The sequence below is a fragment of the Rhea americana genome, unplaced genomic scaffold (assembly GCF_003343005.1).
Source record: "Rhea americana isolate MKP2758 unplaced genomic scaffold, rheAme1 scaffold_91, whole genome shotgun sequence".
Classification (NCBI taxonomy): Eukaryota; Metazoa; Chordata; class Aves; order Rheiformes; family Rheidae; genus Rhea; species Rhea americana.
Window position 1 is genome coordinate 478,707 of NW_028187100.1, and position 15,813 is coordinate 494,519.

Genomic DNA, 15,813 nt, shown 5'->3' on the forward strand with positions numbered 1-15,813 from the left:
CACTGAGATTTCTCCCAAGGATTAAATAACATGAGCTTTAGCAGCAGTAACCCAGTAGTGCCTAAGACTTGGGGGACTTGTCTTACTTCCAGTTAAATCGATGGTTGTGAACAGGAGAGGAAGAACGGCTTGGGAGCTTAAAGCACTGTAACATGCCTCAGCGTGTACCAGGTCAATTCCTAGCTCTGCCAGTAGCTTCCTGTGTGATTCTGAGTAAGTCATCTAACTTCTCTGCAACTCAACACCATGCTGCAAGGAAGAGTACAACAGCTAAATTTGCTCATCTTTGTAAACTGCTGAGACACCACGCTCATGTTCACGTCTTCGATGTGGCTTCTCAACTACTTCCCCCAGTGACTGCTTTCCAGCAGAGCACATTTGCTTTGACTCATGTCTCACTGCTGGGCAACATCCTCTCCTCTGCCACCTTTTATGGACTGACCTGTTTGAACACTTGCTAGGAGAAGGCAATCCCACAGCAGGGACAAGGGCAAGTAAAACACTGAAATCCATGATACAACCTTGTTCTCAGCTGCCTGTTGCCAAATTCAGCATTTCAAGCTGGAATTTCTCACAGTGAGGGTGTGCCTCAGATTATTAATTTGGACAATTTCAGAGGAAAAGGGTTCAGCTGTTCTTAGGACTGAGGGAGAAAAAAAGGATGTCATTTTCTGCACGTTCAGGCAACTTCTGTTCTGAGTAGCATTTGTTTCACCAARTTTTGATAAAAGAGTTGAAAATTTGGAGGGCTATAGGCCAAGATAACACAGGCATACACACTGTAGCCCCAGGGAAATCCACCCAAATCTGGCAAACTCATAAGCATYTTCTAAATTAGTATTTTAATACAATATTGCAGAAACTTTACTAGAGTTTCACAGCTAAAAGCCCACAGAGTTTCTTCTCAGTGGGCACAGAATTACAAAATCATGGAGGCTGGGAGGGATCTCTGAGGCCTTCAACTCTCCTTTGCCCTGCTCTTTCAGCAAACTAATTCCCTCCTCAAAGCAGGTCCAGTGAGAACTGTTTGCTCTGGCCTCTGTCCAGTTAAGTCTTGACCATCTCCAAAGAAGGAGATCCCATAACCATGCTGTGCACCTCTTCCAGTGCTTGACCACCCTGATGGGAAAAAAGTTTATCTAATTCGAATTTCCCATGTTCCAGTTTACGCTCATTGCCTGTCATCCTTCCACTGTGCACCTTTGAGAAGAGACTGGCTCCTTCTTCTCTGCACTACCCCTTAGACAGCTGCAAATAGCAATAAGGTCTCCCTGAAGTTGTTTCTGAATCTCTCCTCATACATTGCAGGCTCCAGCCCCAAACAGCTTGATGGTCCTCAGCTGGACTGATTGCAGTATGTCAATGTCTCTCCTGTACCATACAGCCCAAACCTGGATACAGTACTCCAGATGAAGTCTCACAAATGCCGTTCAGAGAGGAATAATCACTTCTCTCAGTCTCCTGACTGAACTCTTGCAAATACAGCCCAGGATACTCTTGGCCTTTCCTGCAAGGGTGCAATGCTAATTCATGTTCAACTTCTTGTCTACCAGCACCACCAGATTTTTCTCTACAAAGTTGCTTTTTAACAGGTAAGTCCCCAGCCTATACTKTTGCCTGGGGTCATTTCATCCAGGATGCAGGACTTTGCATCTGCCTTTTTTTCAAGTTCAGAAGGTTCTGATCAGAGCTTTATTCTAGCTTGTCCAGTTGCTTCTGAACAGTATGCTCCAAGGAACCGCAGATCAGACTGCACTTGCTATTTTATACTGCCTGCCTATACATGCAATATGGAGGAAAGCACTGTCTGCTTTAAAAGAGATTAAAGGGGAACTTGGGCAAAAGGGTGAACTGGAGCAAAATTGACAGTGAACTGGATGAGGGTGAACTGGAACAAAAGTTCATTGCAAGAAAACACAAAATGGGAGCAGCTGGAGTGAGGCTAGGAAAGGACCTGAAGGCAGGGAACCAAAAGAAGAATTAGGACATATTTCAGACACCCTCACAGGGCTGACAGAAAATCCATACTCTCTTGGATAAGCTCTTAGAGCAGCACCTGGAGGCTAGGCAAGATGCACACAGGTGATTCCAGTGTTACTGGGTGGGCAACTAAATTGAGTCYGGAATATTTCATGAGAAGAGGAAGAGGAAACAACTGGAAGTAAAAATCAGGAAAAGGTGTGGCAATGAGAAAAAGAAATCAGAATGCATGAAGAGAACTCAAAACAATTGTATTAAGAGAGCTGTATAGACAACTGGAGGAGTGTAGCATTAGAAGTCAGCAGGGGAAAGAAAGGGAAGGCAGAAGGAGTACGGATGACCAGAATGAGGATTCACACACTGCAAGGAACTGGGACTTTTGGGAATAGGAGATCAAGCATGGAGTGAGAAGACAAGAAAGAGGAGACTGCTCTTGCATACGCAAGAAGAATGAGGTAAAGATAAACAAAAAGAAATAAGATACAAAAAGAAGAGATCAGATAGAGACTGGCTGGAGAAGAAGGGGCCAGCATTATGATTATTAGAAACTTCCATAGATTTTTTTCTGTAGTATCCCCTCTCTTGCTCTGGAACCAAATCAGGATTGTGCATTAAGGAAAGGAAAGATCTAGTCAGATCCTTTGCCATGCAACCTAAGTTGCAAAGGCTGAACACACACAGTGAATTGGGGAAGAGATTCGGGGGAGAGAAAGGAGGGGATTTTGATTAACACTACTAACAGGGTCCTGCTCTGAAGAATTAGATTCTTCTTTTTCTGCTCAAGAGTTCTCTTGCAGTGRTGAACAAGGCAGTTGTGATAGCACTGGCTGGATCTCAAAGTGAGGAGGAGGGAAAGGGACAAGACAGGCTGCCAGGTAGCTTGTGAAAGAAGGAGAGGAAACACTGGAAGAAGGCTCGAATCTACTCACTTATGGCTGAGGAGGAGTTTGAAACAATTCCCAGTGCAGACTACCGTGGGGATGGAGAGAAACCTGCTGCAGTTCCCAGAAGTGAGGAAAGGTAAAGGGTTGGTAGGACTTTTTGTTGTGAACAGCCAGCTTCTTGCTACTGGCTTAGAAAAAGTAGTGTGCTGTAGCCTAGAATTTCAGTCAGCTGTCACACTCCCATTTTTTGGTCCCAGAAAGGGAAGTTTTGGACTCTTAAGTCACTTTCTCCTTCCCCTTTACTAGCCCTCTGATCACTCACACCTAACTTTGGAGTGCTCATTTAATTACTTGTTCCTCATTTTCTGGATGCTTTGAGACTCTGGGATATGATTCTATTCCCAAAGAGGAAAAGAGGACTATTAACTATGAAGACAGAGTTCTTCAAACACATTAGTACTGTGAAAAATCAGTTCCCAGGTGTTACAAAATGGATACCCTCAAGTAATTTTGCCCTTCATTTCTCTTTGCCTGGATTCCTATAATCTAATATGAGCTTGGGGAAAATAAATCCAAGTTACTTGTGAAGCAACTAGATACAGCAGAGTAGGGCTCCATGTGAAAAGCCAACAAAGACATTCACAATTTGCCTCCTCAGTCTGTTCTGGAGAATTACATGAGCTACTAGACTGACAATATCTCTTCATCTTGCCACTGTGCACACAGCAATCTTGAGGTCATACTATGTACCAGGGCTTGAATACTATCCAGAAAGGAAGGCTGCAGTTCACACTCAAAAACAAAGTGCAGAACAGAACATCAGTCATTGCTCATTCAATGAACACTGTCTATCCTGCTCACCAAATGATTCAGGAGTCYAGCGGAAAATACAATATATGAAGATGTGATTATATACCACACCACAAAGCATGTGCAAAACAAGCCAAATTAAAATGGCATTGGGAATATATAATTCTGCATTGCCTAGCTTTGCAGGGGGAATGACTTTGACATATAATGTTCTCTGAAAACAGTGTCTGTGCTTGTACCTATGTATAACTGTGTGGGCCTATACACTTTAGATTTTGCATTTTTAGTGCAAGATTTAGTGTGTTTACAACTTCAGAATTGCCTAAGAACAATGACAGATTGACAGTGTTAAACATTACCTGGTAAACTCAGTGCCATATTACAGAATCATAGAATGCTTGAGGTTGGAAGCGACCTCTGGAGATCATCTAGTCCAACCCYSCTGCTCAAGCTGGGTCACCTAGAGCATGGTAGACAGGGTTGCATCCAGGTGGGCCTTGAATATCTCCAGAGAAGGAGACTCCACAACCTCTCTGGGCAACCTGCTCCAGTGCTCYGTCACTCTCACAGTGAAGAAGTTCCTCCTCATATTCAGACACAACTTCCTGTGTCGCAATTTTTGCCCGTTGCCTCTTGTCCTGTCRCATGGCACCACTGAAAAGAGTTTGTCCCCATCCCCTTGACACCCTCCCTTCAGGTACCTATACACACTGATAAGATCCCCTCTCAGCCTTCTCTTCCCCAGGCTAAACAGGCCCAGCTCTCACAGCCGTTCCTCACACGTCAGATGCTCCAGTCCTCTCATCATGTTCGTAGCCCTACGCTATGGAGCTCCATGTTTCTCTCATACTGGGGAGACCAGAACTGGAYSCAGTACTCGAGATGAGGCCTCACCAGGGCTGAGCAGAGGGGCAGGATCACCTCCCTCCACCTGCTGGCAACACTCTTCCTAATTCACCCCAGGACACCATTGGCCTTCTTGGCCACAAGGGCACACTGCTGGCTCATGGTTAACTTCTTGTCCAAAAAAACTCCCAGCAGGTCAGCCCCCARTCTGTACTGGTCCCTAGGGTTATTCCTCCCTAGGTGAAGGACCATGCACTTGCCCTTGTTGAACCTCATGAAGTTTTTCTCTGCCCAACTCTCCAGCCTGTCCAGGTCTCTCTGAAGGGCAGCACAGCTMTCAGGTGTATCAGCCACTCCTGCCAGCTTGGTATCATCAGCAAACTTGGTGGGGAGGCACTCTGTCCCTTCTTCCAGGTCACTGATGAATATGTTGAACAATACTAGACTCAGTACTCAGTCCTGGGGAACTCCACTAAYCACAGACCTCCAACTAGATTCTGTGCCACTGAGCACAACCCTCTGAGCTCTGCCTTTCAGCTAGTTCCCAGTCCACCTCACTGTCCTCTCATCTAACCCACRCTTCCTGAGCTTGCCCAGGAGGATATTATGGGAGACAGTGTGGAAAGCCTTGCTGAAGTCAAGGTACACAACGTCCACTGCTCTTCCCTCATCTACCCACCCAGTTTTGCCATCACAGAAGGCTATCGGATGTTTTTTATCTGGATGTGTTACCACTCACAGTAATGACCAGTAACTTAGTAATGTGGATCTGATTCTTAAAATCAGAAYCAGGCCCACAGTCTGAACCTTTGGTATCATTTACTACAATTTTTGCTATTTTAATAGCACCACTGCATATGAAATCTCCCACGAACTGGGCCAAACTGATCCTTGTAGTAACATCAATAAGCTTGATTCTTGGGCATTGTATAGAAAAGTTATTTTATATCCATCTGCTAGCTACATGATATGGAAACTAAAATGGCGCTGGAATGAATATAGCTAGGTCTTTACAGGGACTGGAATTTAAACTTCAAAAGAACTATCTGCATGTTCAAAGTTAACTCTGCTTAAACGTTTTGCTTCAGGGGGGCCTGAATTAAATTGCCACTCAAAATGTAATTACAGTTATTAAAATCATGTGTAAAACACTGTTGATACAATGTTTTATTGTACACGATATATAGCTGTATTAATTATTTTATTAGACWTCCATAACATTGCCAGTATGATGCAATGCAGCTACCACAAAGTATGTTCTGGTTTTAGGGAAGAAACAAGACCATCTGCAATGGAAATACTTCGTTCTAAAGAAAAAGCAACAACCAAGACTCCTTCTGGACAAGTTCTGCCCTACTTGGCACACAGTATAGCTGCAAGGCTCCCCTCTGCACGCAATGGTACAGGGATCAGAGAAACTTATGAGTTTCTAGGAGCCTGCCCTACTCTCTACAGAATACAAAACAAAACATGAGCCTTCTCCCACTATACTTCCCACACAGAGAACACAGACACAGGACACTTGAGGACAGAAATAAAATAAAATTTACCTTTACCTTGTTTTTAGCTTTATTTGATATTTTAACTGCAGGTCATCTGATACATTATTCTTTATCCATAACCTATCCTTCTCAAGCCATTTTCTAGAGTGCMCTATGCAGAGACAATGCCTGACTTGTTACGTTACCTGAACAGCGTAGCCATTTATCAATCCAGTGAGATTTTTATGCCCAGAATATAGAGGCTTTGTGCTAGATATATTTTATCTCTCTGATTGGATTCTTAAAAAAAGCTGAGGGCAATGCTCCCAAGCCCAATAAGGGGTCAAATGGCCTGCGGCAAAGGCCCGATGCTGATTCAGAAGCTGAGTTGAATTCTTTCGCAACATTTGTTTTCCAAGGCTGCTGAGTATATTATGCTATAGTAAGATTAAGTAAATGTCAGGTTGCCTAGAGCTCTTGCATAGGTATCTTTTCTATTATTACTTAAATTTAAAATAAAAAAWTTACATTTACTGTACCTTTAGCTGAAGCACCAAGTCCATGCAGTATTTGCCAAGAGGGTTTATGTCATTCAGGATGAGTGCAATTATAATATCAATCCCATTAGACTCATGAGTGGCTATGCAGGTCTACAAAATAAGATAAAAGATGGGGGTCACGAGAAGGAGAGGGAAAGAGTGAGAAAGCGACAGAGACAGAGAATTGTTGGCAAATTTTCAAGACAAGGCTCTGATCTTGAATAATCCTGTGATAGCATCAAACCTCCCAGCCAAAGCACAGCAGCCCGAAAATATGCCACAGGAGTATGAGTCTGTACCATACCAGGGTGAGTCCTATGTAGCACAGAGCTAACCTCAACACTGCTAATAGTGAAGTACATAACTAGAGAAAATGCAGTGCAAGCTAAAATATCCTCGCCATGAACCATGTAGGATTTGGCACCAAGTGCTACAAGTGAGAGAGAGCAGTACATAAGGGCACTGCCAGATCCAGGGACCGAAAAGGTCACTTTCAGCAACTTCTCTAATCCCCTGAGCTCCATTCTGCAGTCAGTATAGCTGGACCTAGGTTTTCCACTTACACAGATACAAAAAAGACACATCTGAATGTAGGCACTACCAAATTTGCACGCTTAAATTCTTAATTTACACTCAGCAATCAGTATTAATATGGCTACATTATAACACGACTTGTCTGTATATTACAGTTTTCTACATGCATTTATGTACACACAGACTTCTCTGGATACAGAATTCAAACCAGTAAGTATTACCAACAGTACTTCCCAAATGCTTTTACAATTGGAGCTCTAGATCTTTTAAATCATTAAAAAAAAAAAAAAAAAAAAAAAGGTCAGGTAAATAAACCTATGGTAATTTTTTCTAGTCAGTTTATAAGACAATATATATCTTTCCAGATAGAGAAAAGGGAAAAAATATGAGAATGACAGCATGCAGGATTTTTCTCCAAAATACACCAAATGAGCAAGACTCCAATCCTTAGTGACTTCCCATCAGATCTAAGTAATTAAATCTAAGTAATCACTTCCTTCCATTACCACCGTTCTTCTGTAAAGTTAGAGAACATGTTATCTTGCAAATATGGGGGCGGGGGGGGAGTTTCCATCTCTACCCTGTAACTATCTTTTTTTTAAAAAAAACAAATGATTTTCTCCATTGATTACTGGACTGAGTATGACTATTGAAGATTTAGTCTACTAAAAAAGTTTTGTTTGTTTGCTTTTGAAGTATTTTAATAAGATGGTTAATTAACAGCAATGGCAACAGAAGCACTTTGCACTTCCATTTGTGGATCTTAATGAAGTAACTTTTATACTTCTTGTATTTCTTCATGTATTTCTAGTATTAAGAATAGACCATATCCTTGCAATTTTGCCCACTACAACTTTCCCAATGCTATCCATAGCGAACATTCTGAACTTTCTTCCATTGTGACACCTTTACTACAGATCTCTTCAAATCAAGTATAGTACTAGTTTCTTTATCCTTCCATACTGCTCAAAAGCTACAATTACATGCTTTTAACAGCCTGCACCAAACAAGGCACAGAAACATATATCTCATTAGAAGCATGATCTGTACTCTCATTCATTCCATTACTGATATCATAATTAACGACCCTGACAGGTAGTACACTAGGATAACTAGTTATATTTTGTGGCATTTAAATGAATTAAAGAAAGTACATGTTAGTGACTTGTATAAAGAACATCAAAGGCAAAAGGCWTGAAAAAGCAGAGAGTAAGATTGTGTTTGCAATGTACTTCCATAATTGTGACTGGAAATCTAGAGTGTCACAAACTAAGGCCTAAACCATGACCCACTGAATTCAGTCACAAAACTCTCTCCAAAAGGACCAGAAAGCCTCCCCTTAAGCTGACATGTACTATAGAAAGACTGAAGTTTGAGTTTTGACTTAAAAGGATTTCTCAGGCCTTATGAAGACTCAAAATGTGCTGAGTTTAGTCACAGTAACTACAAAAGAGTTTATGTTATTAAGAACATGAAAGGGTTTATGGTGTCCACACATATACCAAAAGCTCAGGGAGATTCTTCTGGATTCAGAAGTTATTTGAGCCCTACCTGATTTTCATGGCATGGACCTTGGCAATATTCAGTCAAGCTTTCCAGAGTCTGATTCACAAGAGCCACATTCCTCTCATTGATGTAAAGTCCCAATAACCCCAGTCCACCTGTTGTACTTCCACAGATACAATCCAAAAATTGAAGAGTCTCACAAACAAGGTTGTAATTTGTTTTGTTGTTCTGATGTCTTAAAAAATTCTGGTGGATAGGGAAACGGAATGCAAAGAAAACGTGAGTTGAAGTCAAACGCATAGTCTTTTTCTAGAATATATTAATGCACAATTTACAACCACATGATCATTTAGGTAGTGAAGCATATTACACAGTATAAAATATATGCCAGTGCAGCAGTTGAGAACTACTATCTGATTTAATCAGTACAGAGAGGAGAGCTTACATATGTGAACTTTGCAAACATTTGCACTGGCCTCAGATACCCTCTGTATGTGCCCTCATCCATCTTTTGGTACCGACCCTTCTCTTGGAAGTTACTTTCCTCTCAGCTGAGCAGGTATGATGGCACATTATGACTAGTCCTTTGCTGTGGCCGTATCTTAGCTCAAATCACTCCCCCCACTGGTTTAAGGGAGACTGCTAGACACTGCGCTGATGCACATCTGCAGAAAATTAATTTTGGAAAGAACGCTACATGAGCAGTAATTTTTACTGGAGGACCTGATAGTAGGGGCATGTAGCATCTTAAAGCCTTCAGTCATAATACCTGGGGAAAAGACTGGTACTGTAACTTTGTCCAGAAACTTTCTGTAGTCTTCAAGGCTGTGGTAAGTGATCTACTATTTGTGGGCAGAAATTGTACTAACAATAATATTTAGAAACTTCTCAATTCTCTGTGGCTGTGCTGCAGTTTCTAGGCAGTTCAGAGGACATAAATATTAGCTCAAACCGAGCATTAAAATGGTCCAGGAAAAGGCTATTTTATCCTTTGGACCAAAAGAAGAATGATATTTTAGGCACCCCAAATTCTGTAATGGGAATCAGACATGGGCATGGTTTTCTTCTCTCATGAAGTTCAGGCAATATGGGGTTCATACAATACTCTTGTGGCAAATTATTTTGAGCTTAGCTGAGTAACACTCTACCTGCAGCTCTCGGTTGTGGTTTTCACATAGCAACTGGAGAAATCTTAATATTGGCTGCATGATTGCAATAGCAGGGCTCATTATCGCTTCTTCTGTGGACTTCTCTTCTGCATTTGCAGCATCTGTTCCTGAGCCTATAAGATCTATTTCTGGGTCCATTTCTCTCCTGTACACAGAGTAAGCCTTGGAAGTTGCAGAAGATGCTTCCGTTAACTGTCCTTTCATACCTTCTTTCAGATGGAGTGTTGAATCCTTTACTGAAAATAAAAATAATTTTCCTTCATTTTTCAAAATGTTTCTCCTTGGTTGATTAAACAAAAAGAAAACAGTAATAATGAATGAAACTTTTTCTTTTGTGGTGCCTAACTTTTTGAAGACCTCTGGGCGACTTACAAAGAATATCAAGGCAACATTCTTGCAAGGATAGCATGTTCTGAAGAAACCACAAACCAGACTGAAGCAGAATATTAAAACAAAAAGCCCTACTATTTCTCCTCCATATACAATAAATGATGAGAACAATGGAAGGACCACAGGGTGGGAAATCGGGAATTCTTGCTCTTGTGAAACAGCCCCATTAGCAGCAGCCTTTACTTCTGCTTCTCTAAAAATATGGGGCTGTATCTTCTACTGGTGTAAACTGGTACAGCTTTATTGACTTCATCAAAGCTAATCTGATGTAAACACCTTAAGATATGGCCTATAATTTAGAGAAGAACAGGCAAGTGATGCAAATTAGACATGATTAACAATAAAACTTATTGATCAATCCCGCATATTATCAGTGGTGCCATACATTCAGTTTGTCTACAATGCGCTTCCACTTCTCTCTTTTAAAGGGGTGCCTCCTTACCTCTCTTTTTGGGAACAGATACAGTTAGGTCACTATCATCATCCTTCTTTTTGGTCCCCAAATCAATGGTGTTAACTGTCACCGTTGATCGTATCTCCTGCTGAGCAGCTTTCATGTGGTCATACAGGACTTTAAAGAATTTTTCTGACTTTTTTTGTTCCTTCAATTGCTGGTAAGTTGAATACTGCAAGAAAAGATACTCCTTAGATATCTGTGTTCTAAGGAAGAAGAAATACAGAAATACACTGTTTCTGTGAAACAAGTAATTACTTCGTTCACACAAAGCAAATGGTGGCCACTGCCTGATCAGCTCTTTCACAAAGTGATATACAGGTAACAAAGACTGAAAATAATATTTTAAAATGTGGAGAAAATGACAAAAATCAGTGTTTTTTTTAGCAGCACTATTTGCAGTCTTTATGATATCACAATATTATGCTTTGAAGTTAAATTATTTTGTGACACTATCCATTTATCTAGGTATTCTAAAATTACAATATTCCATCTATAAAAAATTGTGAAAAAGTTGTGAAAACAAAAGAAGCAAAAGTTTTAATATATATATGTAATACTATAGATTATAATGCATTCTTTGCACTTTACAAATACATACACAAAATGAGTATCTTTCTTTGGTGATTTAGTATTAGTGGCAACCAGGTTGAGTACCGTTTTCTTCAGTTTGCAAACTCTGTCGTTCAAGTAAAGGCTTTTTAAAGCCCCCAACAATTAATTTTAGAAAGCTGCAACAAAATCTCACTTCTTCATCATTTTCTTGCTCAAATGTTACTTCTCAAACATATAGTAAATTTAAAATTGACACATTCTAAGGGTGACAGATTGTATTATCTCTTTTACAGAATAAAGGATGGGATTCCTCTCACTTAACTTTTATAGTTCAGAAATGAGGTATAAGTAAGTTGGTTATCTAGGCTCCCTTCAGAGGCAATGATGAGATATGGAGACCTGCAGGGAGTGATTTATTCTCTCTCTCCTCTCTTACGATATCTCTGCTGACCATAAAGTAAGAATAAACAATCTCCTCATTTGGCTAAAGGAAGGTAAGAGGAATATCATTCATAAAAACTAGAACCCGCAGTTTGAAACAGTTATACCATTCTGTAACTACAGAATGGGCTATCTGTCTTCTCGAACAGGCAGTTTTTCTCTCTTTGGAGATTTTAATAGATCTCCCTAAACTTCTTCCATAAAATAACTTAATTCTTCTGCCATTATATACTTAAGAACAGTGCAGCTTTTAAATTTTCAAAAAAAAACATGAAATAACTGGAGATAATATTGGGATGGCAAAGAATACTGTACTACAAAGAAAGGGACAGTTGGAAAGTGCTTTCTTTTATTGAAGAATCAACTGTATGATATACTGCCTGATAATAAGGCCTGTTTACATTTGTATTATAGTGATACACTGTCTGATGAAAGTTTTCACAGAACTCACTGTAAAGAAGTTGTTTCCATTCGTCTCCAGACTACATGCATTTGAAAAGCARTATGTGAATAAGCAAGTAAGTACCTGTGTTTGTGCATTTCCACCTTCAAGCAATGCAATACCAAGCAAAATGCCTTCTGAGAAGATTCTGTCATTTTTGGTGTTTACTATAACATCTATGACTAGTTCTGATGCCCCTTCTTTATCCAGAAGGCACTGAATATCAAACATGGATACCCCAGACTTATCTGAGTCTTGTCCCGAAAATCCACCTGCAAATTAGACAAATATATACCATTCATGTTTGTTTTATAAAGGAAATAAATGTATATAAAAATGTAGACATTAATAATCTGTCTTATGCACACAGATGCTAAATAATGAATTTAATCTTGACATTTTGAGGAAAAATTCTCCTTGATACAAACAAGATCTTTGCATGAAACTGCAACGCTGGGTTCTGACAATAAGAAATAAAGCAAAAACACAGACCAAACTGTACAATTGTCGTATCTGGACAATAATAAATATTTAAATTACAGTGGCTTGCCCACAGAATGGCTTTGTAAATCCACTGTTGCATATGCTGAAATCTGATACCACTTTCAAAGAAACTGGATACATTTGTCTTTTATCTTTATACTTTGTAGAAATAGATTGAAAAGATCTGGTTATAGATTTGACTTTCTGACCAAATGCTTTTGCCAGTACAATTCCCAGTCTATTAACATCAAGATGATGTTAAGAATAGAGACTTGAGTTAGTCTAAATTAATGAAGGTGTGATTTTAAAAGAATTTGTAAAATTGTAGTAAATTATCAATTGGCCATATTTTATTATTCCAGATTACGATCTTTCCTCCTACAATTGCTTTTAAATTACTTCATGAAGTATGGTATTGCTTTAATCAAAGCAGAACTGTCAAAATGTTTCAAATTTTGTGCATAAGGAAGCCAAATAYATAAATACTTTATATAAAGATAAGCAAGAAATATTAAATTTTTACTTTTCTGTTTGCTTAGGAGCAGAAGTTGATGTACAGGATATTCAGACTGTAAATATTTCCAAAGTGTCAACACTGAAACAAGAGGAACAGTTGCACAACATTTGGAAATGCTTACAAATTTGGGTTTGCCTTCAATATATGCTGAAAATGGCAAGCTATATTGTGACTTGGCTCTATACCCAGGTTTTTTTACCTCATTCCTTACTACACACATTATTTTGTGGTTTTCAGAGATGTCTCTACAATAACTTCCCATGGCTTCTATAATGCAATCATAGAAAAATTTTGGTTATAAGGAACCTCTAGAGATCATCTAGTCAAATCTCCCACTCACAGTGGATCTAACTTCAAAGCTAGCTAGAGTAGGTTGCTCAGTCTTGTCTAGTAAAATTTTGAGTAACTCCAAGAATGGACATTCTACAGCCTGTCTGGGAAATCTGTTTCAGTGTTTTGCCACTCTCTTTGCAAAAGGTTTTCCTTGTGTCTTCTTTTTTACATTTATCAATAATGGAACTGGAATCTCAAAAAGCTGGCTTCCAGAAACAGCAACACCTTTCTTCAGAAGTTGTATGCTTTGCTGAATTTCCAGAGGTGGATTTACTGGCAAATTAAAATTGTGTTACCAGTTTCAACTGAACCAAATCAATTATCTGGTAGGTTCCAGGGGGAGGTCTCTGCTTTGGTGCTGCCACATGTACAACAGCCATCTAAGACAGGTGCATGCAATTTTAAAAAAGGAAAAGTCTGATACTACTTCTCTTCTACCAAGTTACAAAACTTTCTTGATTCATTCACCAACTAAATCCCTTGGGCATCCCTTCCAATGTGCCTATTAGAAAAAAAAAGTGATGCTAATTTTGTTTTTCTTAAATGATCTTTATTTACCTCCCACTTGTGCAGTTTTGCTGTAGCTACCAGACAGGGGCCCATTCATACCACTTCCATAGTCTCCTTTAAAATAGCGATACAGGAGTATTTTCCTTAAAGTGTTGCCCTTTAAGAGAAAGATAAAAATAATAGAAGAAATTACAGTAGTGGACAATTTCCTTCTTTTTAAAAGCAAACTATTTAATATAGATACACAATTTAATATCTTTTTCTGTTATAATTAGTAAGTATACAAATAGTAAAGCTGTCCAGAAAATAAACATCTAATAGTCTTATCTAACAAATCTCATGTGAAGAATTCTAAAATATTGTTCTATAAACTTACTTTGAAGTTTAAAATAAACTTTTTGATTATAAATCAAATACTTCTACCACAATAATTTTTATTGGCAATCCGTAAGGTGCATATTTTGCAGTAAGTTCCACAGAGAACAAACTCTCGCAGTCTCTGTGCCTGTGCCCTATCCACCCATGGTGGTACTTTCTTCCTATCTCCCATGGCTGAGAAGTATCACTCCTTGTGCTCTGATCTCATATAATCTAGCTGATCATCTGAAAGAAGCCACATCACATGGAACATTAAAATAGAGATATGACACTTGGTAGAACAGCTTAAAAAGCATTCTGCTTCTCCTTGCTCCTCTACTTCCAAAACCAATCAAAACTGCATGCAGCTCTCTGAAGATCTTCCCTTTCATTCAGCATATTTTCTGCAACACAATACACACTGAATTAAGAGTGGGGTGTACCAGTTACTTGGCATTTTTATCTTGTCTTCAGTCTCCTGGAAATACTTGCAGTCAACCCTCAGCTTTACAGAGGCACTAGGTGACATAGCAATTGTAGGTGTAATTGTAATATAAGATTTTATAAAGAAGAAAATAAGGCAAGCTCTCTGATGATTACCATTGAAACAGAAAATTTGATCATTTCGACAGGAAATAAAATGAAATTTCTTCTTTCTTACTTCTACTTACTTACTGGTTTTAATGAAAACTAATTCTTAAAAATACATGCACCACAAGCATTCTCAGTTAACAGCGTACCAGTGCCTGCACATTAGTGAAGTAGTCAACTTTACAATAGATAGATCCCTGTGAGCACCATAGTCACTAGAGGGGAAGCAATTCCCAGAAATACCTCAAGAACTATTCACATTCAAAATTCTCTGTTATCTTAGCAATATTTCCTAGAGTAACCACAGGTTGCAGTGGGACTTCACTGCTTCACACACCTCAAGAACAACAGGCTTGTCAGCCTCAAACAAGCACCAGAATGCAATATTCTGTATAGTCAGTCAACAAAAAATGGTCATCCCTTCCTAGTTCTTGTGTTTGAATGTTTTCATTCAGTAACAGTCTATACAGAGTTCCCTCAATCAGCCAAGAACACTGTAAGAGCTATAGTAAAATATCAAAAGCCATAAATGTAATGGCTGCAAAGGAAATAAAAAACATTACTGCTGTCCTACTTATCTGTAGGGCTAGGGAATTTATTAGATGAAATTCCCAGGTAAGCTTAAGAAGCCAACTGTGCTCTACACTACAGAGGAAGACAAAAGAAACCCAAAAGTCCCTGAGAACATCAGATGGAGAAAGACTCCTTTTCAACACTAGTTTGATGGTGGGATTGGCTCTCCAAGCATGGACAAGACAAACCAGCCAAGCTCACAAGAGATTTCAAGATCATGAAGAGTGCCAACTTCCCTTGCTCAAGATCCTATCTGTAGTTCTGACCTTAGAGGAAAGTAAACTTTATTTTCCTCATCTCCTAAAGAAATCAAAGGTATTACAGAGGAGGAATAAGTTCCCACCAGAACTGTGAAACATAGACTAGGAACAATGATAAAGCCTCTTTTCAAACTCCCTCGGGCATATAAATAAACTCG

General features: G+C 39.3%; 1 protein-coding gene across 3 annotated transcripts in view; it reads right to left on the minus strand.

Moving 5' to 3' along the window:
- Positions 1-15,813, minus strand: part of ITPR2 (inositol 1,4,5-trisphosphate receptor type 2) — a 284,657-nt gene that overhangs the window by 71,823 nt on the left and 197,021 nt on the right. For all 3 annotated transcript variants that reach the window (XM_085324472.1, XM_085324471.1, XM_085324473.1), the window contains exons 38-43: positions 13,923-14,031; positions 12,116-12,303; positions 10,582-10,765; positions 9,729-9,985; positions 8,626-8,826; positions 6,541-6,651 (exon numbers count right to left, since the gene is read on the minus strand). In XM_085324472.1, the coding sequence (XP_085180598.1) occupies positions 6,541-6,651; positions 8,626-8,826; positions 9,729-9,985; positions 10,582-10,765; positions 12,116-12,303; positions 13,923-14,031 (1,050 nt within the window). The remainder of the gene's footprint in view (positions 1-6,540; positions 6,652-8,625; positions 8,827-9,728; positions 9,986-10,581; positions 10,766-12,115; positions 12,304-13,922; positions 14,032-15,813) is intronic.